The following is a 13,849-nucleotide window of genomic DNA, read 5'->3' as shown; positions in this document are numbered from 1 at the left end:
TGTTTCTTTAAGTTTGGAGTTAATTATTTACCTCCCAGCAGTTTTTTCTTGATTTTGAAAGTTTTACTCATTAAAGGTACATAAAAGTTCCCATTAAATCAACAGCAATGAAATGTGGTGACCATGGCTTTCAATACCTTCATGTTCTGTTCCATCTCAAAGATAATTATTTTCTTTCTTCTGATTTCCTTCAGAAATAGTTTTAATATTACACAACTTTTTTACCTATAATAAGAAAATGCAACCTAATATAATGTCATGAAAGTGGTTTTCTCTTAAGGAAATAATTGTAAACTTTTATCACAGAATCACATAATCAGCCAGGTTGGAAAATACCTCTGAGATAATTGAGTCCAACATATGAGCTAATACCCCCTTGTCAACTAGACCATGGCACTAAGCGCCTGTCTCAGTTTAAAGGAAACCAAGATGCCTATCAAAGAAAGTGAGGAAGCCCTCTGGACAAAGAAGGGGGCCTTTTCCCAAATGTTATAGTTTGAGCTGGCAAAATGCCAACTGCCTGGTACCCAGTCAAAAAGTCCACTCCCAGAGCAGGAGAGTGGGGGAAAACAGCAGAAACGAGGCTTTAAACACAGTGAGGTTTTTATATTTATACAAAGAAGAAGAGAGCTTAACACAGAATATGAAATAGCACATAGTGACAGGAAACAACAACAGGCTCACCGAGGTCGCCCCAGCTAACAGGTGAAACTCCAAGCCAACCAAACCCCCTCCCCAGAGGAAACCTCCCAGCAAGAGGGAAAGAGGACTTAACAGGAATGTGCTCACGTCCCCGATGATGTCACTTCCTGATGATGTCAGATGATATGAAATACCTCTATGGCTGCTTAAGTCAGATGATACCTGTCCCCTCTAATCTGTGTCACAACCTTTGAGGCCTGCTAAAAACTGAGGCCTAAATGGGGACCTATGCTGACTAAAGCCAAAACTACTACACCAAACACCACCACAACCTTTGAAACTAAGAGACTTGATTCAGAAAATGTAGAGCAAAATGATAACAGTTCTTTTCTACAAATATATATATATATATATATATATGACCAAAACCAGAACAGAACGAACAGCAACACTGTAATCAAATCCTTCAAACAAAACAAGTCCTGTCTCTGCCCCTTTGGTGCAATTGTATTTACAGACAGCAGGAGATGATGCTGTGCCTTAGGAGGCAGTGGCCATGGCAACTCACTCACGGGCACCAGCAAGGCAAAGACAGCAATCAGGGAGATGCTCTGGCTCCAAAACTCTGTCCAAAAGTGTTGTTGATGGGTGGGGATTAGCAACTCCTCTGCAGATGGCATCTGCCCCTGTAGCAAATTCAGGCAGTGGTGATCATTCCCTCTGAAGAATGGCACAGGGAGAGCAGAGTCGGGGGCAGGCCAGGAAACCCCCTCTTGGTGCTTCCACCAGCCCAGCAAGTGGTGTCTGGCACCCACCTAGATGGAGGAGGGAACTGTGGCAAACCCTATGAAATGTCTCTCTACCCCCGCCTCCCCCAGTCCTCTCCCCAGCCATCACATTGGAATGCAAAGCTATTAGTCAACCCATTGTTTAAGCTTTAGACAGATAGATGGCTCTGGAAGCAGGTAGTGAGAGGCTGGGCTTCAGCAAGTAATTTTGTTCTGGCCTCCAACTCCAAACCACTGTGTTGGTAGGGGACAGAGAAAAAATTCCATGAAAGATTTCAAAACTATAACAGTGCCATGTCCAGTCTCTTCTTAAGCACCTCCAGGGATGATGACTCCACCTGGTGCCCATTTCAATGCCCAGTTACCTTTTCCTAATGTCTAACCTAAACCTCCCCTGGTGAAGCTGAAGACTGCGCCCTCTTGTCCTGCTGCTGATTGCCTGGAAGAAGAGATCAACCTTCATCAGGCAGTTTTAGAGAGTGATAAGGTCTCCCCTGAGCATCCTTTTCTCCAGGCTGAATAACCCCAGATCTCGCAGCTGCATCTCATAGGACTTATGCTCCAGTCCCTTCACCAGTGTTGCTGCCCTTCTCTGGATGTGCTCCAGCACCTCAATACCTTTTCTGAATTGAGGGGCTCAGAAGTGGGCACAGTACTTGAGGTGCAGACTCACCAGTGCCGAGTATAGGGGAGGAATCACTTCCCTGGTCCTGTTGGCCACACTGTTCCTGATACAAGCCAGGATCCCATTGGCCTTCTTGGCCACTTGGGCACACTGCTGGCTCATGTTCAGTTTCCTGTCAATCAGAGCCTCCAGGTCCCTTTTTGCTTGGCTGCTCACCAGCTACTCTGTCCCCAGCCTGTAGTGCTCCATGAGGTTGTTGTGGCCAAAGCGCAGGACCTCACGTTTGGTCTTGTTAAACCTCATACCGTTGGTTTTGACCTATCTATCCAGCATGTCCAAATCCCTCTGCAGAGTCCTCCTACCCTCCAGCAGACTTGACACTCCGCCTCAACTTGGTGTCATCTGCAGATTTGCTGAGTGTAGGCTCTAACCCCTCATCCAGATCATCAGTAAAGATATTTAACAGGACTGGGCCCAACACTGATCCTTGGGGGACACCACTGCCAGCTGGATTAGCTGCCAACTGGATGCAGCACCATTCACCACCACTCTCTGGGCCCTCCTATGAAGAATGAAAGTCAGGTTATTCTTTTTCTAGTATCTGTCTGCTATTGCTGTCATATTAACACATGAGTATAGGACTGAAGAAAATTCATAGGAGTCTAAGAATGGGGCACTGTTGGGTTTCTTGCTTGGTTTTTGTTTTATTTTTTTGGCTAGTTGGTTTTCTTGAATTGGTAAAACTAGAATATATTTTTACTACTGAATTAAATATTTAAAAATATTAAAAGAAAGTATAAAATCTAGATTTTGAAGAAGAAAATAGTTTTCATGAAAATTTTTTCCTGTTTTAAATTACATGTCATGCAAATCACTTTTTATCCTGTCTGGTACCTTCATTTTACCTATTGTTTTTCCACTCAAATTGAATAGATTTTTATTTCTAGAAAATTCTGTCTATGTTTTATTAAGGTAGAAGTTCAACCTTATGAAGGCAGAATATTACATAAACATAAGAACATGCTGTTGTGTTCCCTGGTTGCTTCTCTTTACTATAAATTTAAACTTTAACATTAATCAATTCGGAAATAAACATTTGTTACTTTCATTTAACTTTCTTGGTGATCAAAGCATATCCAACTATATTATGACCAAAGGTGTCAGATTATATTCTCTTTGGAAGGTGATATGGCATTTATAATGAGCACTTCTATCAATTCCTATTTGTTTACATATTATTTTTGTTGTTTAGTCTAAGAAATGTAGATAAATGCGGCTATAAAATGAATGTGAAGGTCCTTGGGTCATATATTTTGAACACTCAGTGGTTAGCTTAAAATTCTATGGATAGTCCCCTTCAGTAGCCTTTAAATTTTTCATGGATTTAAAGCATTATTCAGCGTAAGAAGAGGTGGAACAGTCTAGCCTCAATTTTTTTTCTTTACATTACTGAGTTGGAGGTATAGCTATTTGTGAAACTGGTGAGTCATTAGGAAATGTTAATCAGATTTTCAGAAACACTTGTAATGCCAGATTTCATGCATACTGTATGCAGCCTTCATTTGGAATCAGACCATTGAAATTTTGTAAAACATCTGTTAAAGGTTGTGATGAATATTCATGGCCACAGTTATCACCTGTTAAATGCAGCTCTGTAATAAGGGGATATACGGTGTAACATTTTCTTTATGATTCTACTTTTTTTTTCAGTTATATTACATGGGGAATAATCAGAATGTAGTGAAATGAGACCTCATAGCAGAGAACAAAACCAAAACCAAAAATAATGCCACCAGTGTATTAGGGTGTGCACTTCTGTATTCCCAAGCAGTAGTGTGGAAGCAGGGCATGGCATGTAATTTTTAAGGCACCTCAAATCCTGTGTTCAGTTTTGGGCCTCCCACTACATTGAGGTGGTGGAGTGTGTCCAGAGAAGGGTAACAAAGCTGGTGTAGGGTCTGGAGCACAAGTCTTATGAGGAGCAGCTGAAGGAGCTGGGATTATTTAGCTGGAGGAAAGGAGGCTCAGGGGAGACCTTATCACTCTCTAAAACTACCTGAAAGGAGGCTGTAGCAATATGAGGGTCTGTCTGTTCTTGTAACAAGCAAAAGAACAAGAAAAAGTGGCCTCAAGGTACACAAGGAGAGGTTTAGAGTGGATATTAGTAAAAATTTCTTCATCAAGAATGTTGTCAAGCATTGGAACAGAGGGCCCAGGGAAGTGGTAAGTCATCATCCCAGGAGTTATTTAAAGCATGTGCATATGTGGCACCTGGGGACAGACTTTAGTGGTGGGACTTGGCAGTGTTGGGCTACTGGTTGGACTCCAATCTAAATGATTCTATGATTCTATATTATTCCTTCACAGAAAAGTATGACTTACCAAAATCCAAATGCTTCCTGTCTTCCTTCATTTACGAGGTGCTGCATTTTGTTATCTCATGCTATCTCAGATGTGTGTGATTATGGCATGTTGCACCTTTGTGATAATACTCTTTAGCTCTAGAACACTTATTCATGATCTACAGAATGAAGAACATCAGAGTACTTAGCTATTAAATTTTGGTCCAAAATTTAGATAAATTTGTTATTATTCTAGAAATACATTCCAACTTGTGATACATGTTGCTTGGAAAAAAATATGTGTGCATCAACATTTTCAGTCTTAACTGTCCTGTCTTCATAATTGTCCAGCATCTCCCCTGTATTCTAGTGGAATCAAGGAAAAATATCTTTTGGTGGAAAGTCCAGTGTCACATCCATTCATTAGTTAGTTTTTTTGTTGCTGTTCTTGAGAAACACACTTTCTACCAGAGTTTATATTCCTAAGTGAAAGTAACTTCACTGACACTGAATTACTATTTTTTATAATACCGTCAAAATATTTTACAGTATGCTTCATCCACGATTTAACAAAATTCAAAATGGCTCACTTTGAAACACGCAACATGTGCTGTGGATTTAGTTACTGTTTAACTTATTAGTCAATATACTTCTTGTCAGCTTTAAAATAATTTCAGATAGTTAAACATTACAAATACTGCCTTTTATTTCTTGTAGATACTTTGTAGTGATGCTTTCTTTGACTTCTAAGTTCCTTCATGTTAATGTAAAGATATATAATGCAGAATAAAAGAAGTGTTTCCACACAGATTTAAGCAGTTCCAGTCTGAAAAATCTGAACAATAATTACCATAGGTCACACCAGTGGGTCCATGGCAGGGTGACTGGAAACACCTGACTTTGAAGGTCTCTAAGGCAAGGTCTAAGTGGTTTCTGAGAAGAAAACCACTTAAGGGCAATATTAATCATTGATACCCCTTAGACATTCCAATCTGTGGGTTATTTCCCAGCTGTCACTCAGCAGGAAATATTGCACAAGTTTGTACAGTCAGACAGAATTTTTCTGAGAGAGAAATACAAAATAGAGCTGTCGTCTTGGCAGAATGTGGAGCTGATGTGTCCCTCTGTTTGTTCCTACTGAACTATTGGGGATAGGTTAAAAAAAACCCAAGCATAGAAAGGCAAAGTTTTCTCTATACCTGTAAGGGATTCACATAGGCATCTACCTATCTAGTTACCTATCTGTTTACCTGTTTTTTTTAAGCTATAGTTTAATGATCCGTTACTGCCTCCATAGTCGCAGAAGCTTCCAAAGGCTAACACGGTCTCAGGACTGTAATAAACTGTCGTCTTTAGTTTTATCTGACTAAATATTAGACCACCGCAGTAGAAACTCTTTTATACCTTTCTGACAAAAAGGAAGAATGCCTTAAATCTATGAGAGATCCTGTTTCAAGATAATACGCTTCCAAACATAGGGATATGTAATGTGTAGAAAAATCAGCATCAGAGCTATTTCTTATTACATGTAGTTTCTCATTTGAATTTTGTAAGTAAACACACTAAACTGTGAACTGAGAGTCTCTGTGCCTTGCAAAACATATGTATACAGTGATCTGAGAGTCTCTGCACCTGGCAAAACATATGTACAACTCAAAAGCTACACTTCAGTCTGTGCTTTCACCTCTCTCAACTTGCAGAGAACTGAGGATGACAGATATATGGTATCAGCAAAGGAAAAAGTGTAACTTTGAGGACTTAGCATTAATCTTATTATTAATTGATACTACCTTAATAGCAATTAATGCCAATTAATTTGTACTTTATATTGTCTTGTATAGAAGTTTAAAATAGTACAAATAGCCTGAGTTATTGCTGTTCACATTACTGTGAAAAAAATACTCACTTTGAATTGTTGCAAGGTGACTTGATGGTTGTTTTCACTATTTTACAGACTGACATTTCTGTTCATTTCAAGCATATTCTCCAAAATGCGATTTTAAATTAAACCTTGTTCTTAGCCTTGAGGGTTTTCTGTGAGCATCACAGGACTCTTCACATTTAGAATATCATCTTGAAATGGGTTTTAAATATATGTACTTAGGATTTTTACAGAGTGATTGCTCAGTTGCAGTGACTGCATTTCTGAGTTCAGATTTCTGACCTTTGTTGGTTTGTGTGTTTCAGTTTTTAGTTTCTCCATATCTTGCACATTAATTATTTATTTAATATCTATTTTAGATCAGAGTTTATGCTAATTGTGCTGGTTTGAAGGTGAACCAGCAGGGGAAATGAACTCACCACGAGAGAGATTATAAGTCAGACCTAAAATTTAATAATAATATTACAATAACAACACTGACACACAAGGGAAGTTGCTTTCAACTCACAATACCCCAGCAATATAACCCAGTGTCCTGGGGCACAAACCCAAGGGGGTTTGTTTGCCCTTGTGCTGAGACCCCTGTGGTTCCCCCAAGTCCAGAGCAAAAGGAAAAGAAAAACCTGTTGGTGCAAGCGAGGGCTGTGGTCTGGGCGAGAGCGGTGATCTCCTGCTGTCGAGGTCCTGCTGCTGCTCTGGATCCGACGAGAGGTTCCTGAGGTCTTCTTACCCACCACTTATGTACCCTCAGGGAGCACTCAGTCCCTCCCCCTGGGCGGGGACTCACACAATGGGTGATTAACTCTGGGAGCCAGGGGGTGTTGAGCTGTTGATGGCCCATTAGCAGCTCCGCCCCCTCAGGCTGGGTTTGAAGGAGATAATGGCTCCCTGGGCAGCTGCTGCTAATGGCCCATTGTCCTTGGGGAATGAATAGAGGGGGTGGAATACACAGGTTTGATCACCACCACACAGGGTTAGCTGGTCCCTCCAGCTGAACTAGGACACTAATATAGAGAGACCATGTAACACCACATCTGATGATCTTCTCATATCAGCATTTTAAATATGGATGGAGTAGATTTTTTTCTAACCATACCACAGATACTTAGAAACTTAAAATTGCTTGATTTTGTAGATCTATCATTTATGTAGTTGTATCATTAATATATTTCATTAAGGGATTGTTGGTTTGTTTATTTCATTTGGGGAACCTCGTTTTTTGTTTCCTCTTTCTATCTCTTTCCTTTCAATCCAGACTTTCTTTGTGAAAGGCTACTGGAATTCCCATACGCTTCTTACCCTTCTCAGTGACTGCATCTTTCTCACATACCTTTTGGCCCACTTAAACTGTCCCTAGCAGAAACTGTGAGTTATCAGGTTAATAATCTGGCAGTGTGTGGTATGAGTACTTTAGTCAAGAGATAGCTTGTAAAGATAGTTTGAAGACCAGAGGGTAAACTGATAATTCTAGGAGAGTAGGGTCTTAAATGAGATGTACAGACAACATTCTGGAAATTGGAATAATAGTAAATTGTGTACTTCTGCATGAACAAGAAGATGCAGCTCAAGTTAAGATTTCTTGCTTTTAAGGGATTCAGAGAATTTGATTTTCCCTACTGGTATCAACTTCAGTGACTTCACAGCATATTTCTTCAGGTTTCTTAGGGTTTGCCTGTTTATTTACTTGAAATTTCATATAAACTAAGTGGGCAATACACCATACCCTGCCTAGATGAAAGTGTATTCAGAGGAGAGGATGACTCAGGACAAAGTATATATAAAAACAACCAGGGATGGCTGGGTGTGTGCAAAAGCCTGTGGGTTCCCCTCCATCTGCTGGCAGTAGTGCTGACCTGTGGGCAAAAAGTGCCAGTTCTCAGTGGAAGTGAGGGACTGTTTTGTCTGTCAGCAGCTCTACATGAAGTCTTAACTGTTCATTAGACTTTCTTTTGGTTAGGCCAATCTGCCAAAAAAGTGTTGTTCCTAATACATCCTGTTCTCATCAATCAGGCTCCTGGGAACTGAGCTGCAGCCAGTAATCAGACCTGTAGGTGCTGGCCATATACCAGTCAGTCTACTGTGCTTCACATTGCTTTAGTTTACAGTCAAATATGCATGTCTTCCTTGAAGTAGGAATAATGTTTCTTGGCAAATAATAATGAAGCATTTGCTGACGTCTTAGTGCTCTTCTTTGCAATCAAGGTAATTTCCGCATTGTGTTATTCCTATCAATAGTATTAATCCAGTGGGACCTTCAGAGGCTGCTCTGTTGCCTTACCGAGCAATGAATATTCCTGATGTGTTACTGTTGCAAAAACACCTCTAATGACTGTTAGTAATTATTATAATCATGCACTGTGAAAATTCATTGTCCGGTAGCTGTAATTATGATAGTAAGAATTTTTCAGCATATTTCAGCTAGTAGAGTTACCTAGTTAACTTGAACAATTCTTAAGCTGTAATATTTTAATAGTCTTACACCATTGAGTCATGAGTAAATGTGGTCTTTCTGCATATAACAGATGCAATTCATATTACAAATATTTCATGGTTGCGCTAAATATTTATTCTATGATCTTAAGCTTCAGTTTTATTTTTATAATACCAATTGGATAAATTAATATATTAACAAAATAGAGTTAACTGAAAAGTAACAATTTCAATGACTGATAGTTTTTATTCTGAAAGAGCTTTCTTAATTCCTTGTTTTCTTTCAATGTCCATCATTTTCTTATTTATGATAAATTTTCTTGTTTTGAAATTTGAAGGAGAAAAATACTGACTTTGACATAGTGATAAAATTGCCTTTCTCCCAAGGTTTAAAACTGAGACTGTTTCTAAACAGGTTTTTTTATGTATGGACACAGGTGGCAGGTTTGTGAAATTTGGTATAAACTTTATCTTCTTTATTGATAAGTAATCATCGGGGGAGTTTCAAGAAGCTCATGAGATGTTACAGATTTATTTCTGAGCATGTTTGAAGAACATCTGCTGAGGTTGTAAGAGAGCTGAACAAAGGTTCATCCATTCATTACACCCCTGGACACTCTGCACATGCAGCTCTGCTTTCACAGTGTTGTTGCCCCTCACACATGAGTGATTTGTGAATGTCTCCAAGTATTCCATGAAGCACTACCTTTCAGGAAGTCTCAAGGGGCAGAGAATTGCAGGTTGATGTAATTTGGAGAGATTTAGCAATTTTTGTTGAATTTGCAGTACCAATATTCTTCTAAGCAAAAGAGCAAAACCCTCAGCACTACACAGCCTGGAAATACTGGTGCTAGACAGAAAGACAAGTAGAATATGCCACAAATATCTATTATTTGCTTCATATTGCAGTGAAGAAATCTGTATAGGCAGTGAATCAAAGCAGAAAGATGGCAACTCTGCACCATTATCCCTACACTTATATGAATTCAAGTAAGTCAGTGTTTACTTTCAAATACAAGAGATATTGATTATATACCAGCTCCAAAAACACATACTGAAGATAACCTAAAAAAAAAATTGATCAAAGTCAATGAAACACAAAGGAGAAAATTTATGTATGTAAAAAAATTATGTAAAAAAAAGGATTTTATTTATTTCCTCTGTAGTGGTGTATAAAAGAGACCTAACTAACTTAATCATATGCTGAAAGGCTGTAAAGAAACATTAATTAAAGTAGAAAAATAAGGACTTTGTATAATATTCTTAATAAAATTAAAACATGGTTCCTTTTTTCGTTCAATGACAGATCAAAAGTTGATCCAAAATATCACTATGTGATAGTAATACTTTTTGAAAATGTGTCTTTTTTTCTTTTTTTTTCTTTTTTTTTTAATTAATGAATGAGGTAAGATCATAGCTAACAATGTGAAGTAACATGATGAACAAATGTGGAACTCAACATTATTGAGTTTTGTGGATACCTTTGTTATACAGTAGTAGTCCAGAGGTGTGCAGCCATGAAATTTCTATCTAAATTAACGTGCAAAAGTGCTAGATTTGTGTTAACTTATGTTCTGATCGGGTTATTAAAATTATTAGAAGTGCCTCTAGTAGAAGGTGCAAATGAGACCAGATGCCAGAGTCAATAGCATGGGTTTTGTTTAATGGTAAATGTGAGGCAGAGAGAGAGTGGGAAATAGGAAACAGGAGGGTCATGGGTGAGAAGGAAGAGAGTGACAGAGAGATTAAAATAGAAAATGTATCACCATTCCATAGAACCCAACAGCATCCAGTCAGTCTGGTTCTTCTAGTCTTCTTGGTGGTGAGGGTCTCCCAAAAAACGTGGAATCCAATGGAGTATATACATTCAAGAGATGCCCAGTGCCTCCCCTTGTGGGGGGAAACTTTGCAGTCTCTTCTAACAGGCTCTGGATTTGCTGCCTCACTTGGTTCACGTACAGTCCTGTGGTGGGGGGAGGCCTCAGGAACAAGTCAGGGGGATACTTTTGGGGGTCTTTGATGGTTTATGACCCTTCTCAGCCACCTTTATGTTAATGTTCTGTGGGTACACGTTCTTCCCTGGAAGACAGGGGTTTACTAATGGTTAGATGAGATTTCACCATCACACCCCCAAAACTGTTCTCCCTCACCAGCCACTGAGTTCAGCTAGGGTGGATTCTTAACACATTCTTCCCTGATGCTTGTTTACCTCTACTCAGACCTGAGATGTTCCCAGTCACAGTCCAAATTCCAGGAAGGAGGCACTGGGAGGGGGTTGCTTCGGTTATCACAGAAGGCATTTGCTTCCTTGCAGTTTGACTAAAGTCTTTCTATGATTTAACAATGTTTAAGACATTAATAACATTCAGTCCATCACAACCTGAGGCAAAATTGTATAGTGTCATTTTCCTTCCCCTTTACCTGGCAGGATCTCATATTTCTATGGAGGCACTTAGAAATTTGTCCACCTGAACCTTTAAACAATTATTTACTGAATGGTACATATTCAGCGTCTAAGTCCCAATAATGGGGAATTGTAGGGCACATTAGCAGAATGGCAAAATTATTGCTATATGAGTCACAGTTCATTCCTGGGTATATGTCTATGAGGTATTCTTCTGTTTCATGTTTAATCTTTTCTGTTTTCACTTCCAGGAGCTGGAGTTTTCCAACCTGTTTGCAGTCCTTCACTGTATCCACTCATTCTTTGCAGCCAAAGTGGCTTGTTTGGACCCTTTGTATGTAGGCAGCCAAGCCACAACTTCTGCTGCTCCCACAACCTCTGGTACTGGCAAATTAAAGTATACTACTTGACATCTCACATGATAGCAACTGCAACTTAACAAAAAGACATAACAGTGTATAAATATTCATAAGATTTACACCTTTGGTGAACCACGTATGTGGAAGCCAATCCTGGAGGCAAGACATCTTGCAGCATCAGCAAATGGTCATGTGGGATCATAATTTCATCTCGGTTCTGCAAGACAGCATAAATAATACTAGTCAAAACCCCAGAATAGGATGGAAATGCTTTTAGTATTATCTATTTGTACTTACATAGTGCTTTAAGGAACACTGGAAACAAAGGAATAAATGATGAAATGAAGCACTTGAGTATTTAATAAAATTTTCAAATTGCTGTAATAATACACAAATAGAATTGTCATTTTCCTGTTTTCAGATGTTTTTTATGACAATATACTAAACTCTGAGTATGAACATAATGCCCTATCATTATATTATAAATGAGAGCAAGCAGTAAGCATATATTACATGGTGACAAGGAGATAAGCATGAAAAGTCATTTGTGTAAGGGTGTCCTCAAATAAGAAAGCACTTTAGGCACTGTTGTAAATCCATACTTGTGTCCATACATGCAGTCATGCTACATTTTCCATTTTGTTCTCTTAATCTAATAGTAACAACAACAAAGTTATAGCCATACTGTACTGATAAATAAAACCAAACCAGAAAAACAAGCCACAAAACGCAAAACACATTTTCATGGCTAAGACCCTCTTCTTCAAGTAAAAATAATGGCATATGAATTTAATTTAATTTAAAATTAATTGCAAGTACAAAGAATATCATGTCAGCCATTTACTTCTTCCATTTTTTTGTCAAGAATACTGTAAATCTAATTGTCTTTGTTCATAAGATTCTGAATTTGTTTCAGGAACAATCCACTCAAGCGCTCAACAAATAGACATTTTACATTATGCTTGAAAAATAATTTCACCCTTTGAATTCTAACAGTTTATATTTTATAGACATATATTGTTAATGAAAGACAGGAATAAATTACATAAACTGTAACAGACAGATTACGGAATGGATAATTTATTTGTTAAGACCATTACATCACTCTGGACCATGTGCTAGTTTGAGGGTATCATTTAATGGTGAAGTATGATAGACTTGAAAATTTAAAATTTATTTCATTACAATTTTGCAAAATAATTTAATACTGTGCTATGAGACATGTCAGTGAAGATGGAAAAAAGGGTATGAGTGTGTTTAGGATATAGTTGCAACAGCAGAAAAGGTGAGGGATTTTTATTTTTGCCAGACAGGAAAGAGAACCTAAAACTCTACAGGAAGAACAGTCAGTGAGTTACAGTTTTGAAAAAACATTTTCAATAGTAGTTTGTGGGGGGGTTGTTTATTATATTGAAATAAAAACTTTTTTTCCTGTTCTACTTATTAATAGCAGGTATGGGCTAGGGACACCATCTGCCTTGTTTAGCAGAAAGACTAATTCTGTCACATCCCTTTCTATGTATTAAGATAATTAAAACTTCAAAAGTGAAACCAGAGGAAAGCTTATAAAACCTGGAAAATTCAAAATACAAGGCAGGAACAAAAGAGTAATGAAATGTAGGAGAGTAATGAAACATCTCTGTTTCTTTTGCTTTGCATTAGAAGTATTTGGATTTCCACATGTAGGTGTTACATTGCTTTGAAGTATAGCTAATCTGACTTGATACTACTTCCAAATAATCTGAAAAATATATTTTTCTGAGGACTCTTTTATCACTTTCAAATGGCTTTTAGTACACACTTCCTGCTAGTACACACCTCCAAGGGCTATACATTTATTTTTCGTCCTAAATACAATGGAATGATGTCATAATCCACCTACTAAATGCTGTAAGTGTGAGCAAAATCCAACATTTTCATAGGCATCATCATGTGTGTGTTTATATGAATTGTCCTTAAATAAAGGGGTCACATACTGATCTCTGAATGACAGATAAAATTACCATGACTGTCCATAGGATCTTGAGTTTGCTCCTGAGAGAGTACAAACCCCAAATATTTTGAATCCAAAGCTACAACAGTCTTAAGAGATTTAACAATGGTAGTTACTTTATCAAGAAAGCGTATACTGGAAACACAGATTTTGGCAGAGCACTGGCAGTGCTGATAACAGAAGCTGGATACCTGTTAATTACAGTTGTCCTTCTCAGTGCCCCCAAATCATCTCCTTCCTTTCAGTGTGTTACTGTGGCCTTCAGCTATCACAGTGTCGGCATGTGCTAACACCTCAGTGCCTGCTCTGCTGGCACTGGCAGAATCTAAAACTAATCAGCTGACAGTTGGATGTTTTCCTTCAACTGTCCATGTTACCTGCAGA

The 13,849-nt window shown here is 38.4% G+C and overlaps 1 protein-coding gene across 2 annotated transcripts in view; it reads left to right on the top strand.

Annotated features, from left to right (window-relative positions):
- SNTG1 (syntrophin gamma 1) overlaps window positions 1–13,582 on the top strand; it is a 339,484-nt gene extending 325,902 nt beyond the window's left edge. Inside the window, exon 18 of one of the 2 annotated variants that reach the window (XM_071553118.1) lies at window positions 11,365–13,582. In XM_071553118.1, the coding sequence (XP_071409219.1) occupies window positions 11,365–11,523 (159 nt within the window). In that variant the 3' untranslated portion in view covers window positions 11,524–13,582. Of the gene's footprint in view, window positions 1–9,618; window positions 9,680–11,364 lie in introns of those variants that run through there. The other variant, XM_071553119.1, reaches the window with a different exon arrangement.
- The last annotated feature ends 267 nt before the right edge of the window (window positions 13,583–13,849 follow it).

The sequence above is a fragment of the Pithys albifrons genome, chromosome 4, assembly GCF_047495875.1.
Source record: "Pithys albifrons albifrons isolate INPA30051 chromosome 4, PitAlb_v1, whole genome shotgun sequence".
In the NCBI taxonomy this organism is placed as follows: domain Eukaryota; kingdom Metazoa; phylum Chordata; class Aves; order Passeriformes; family Thamnophilidae; genus Pithys; species Pithys albifrons.
Note: the sequence above shows the minus strand (reverse complement) of the source record. Positions and strands in the feature narration are given on the sequence as shown.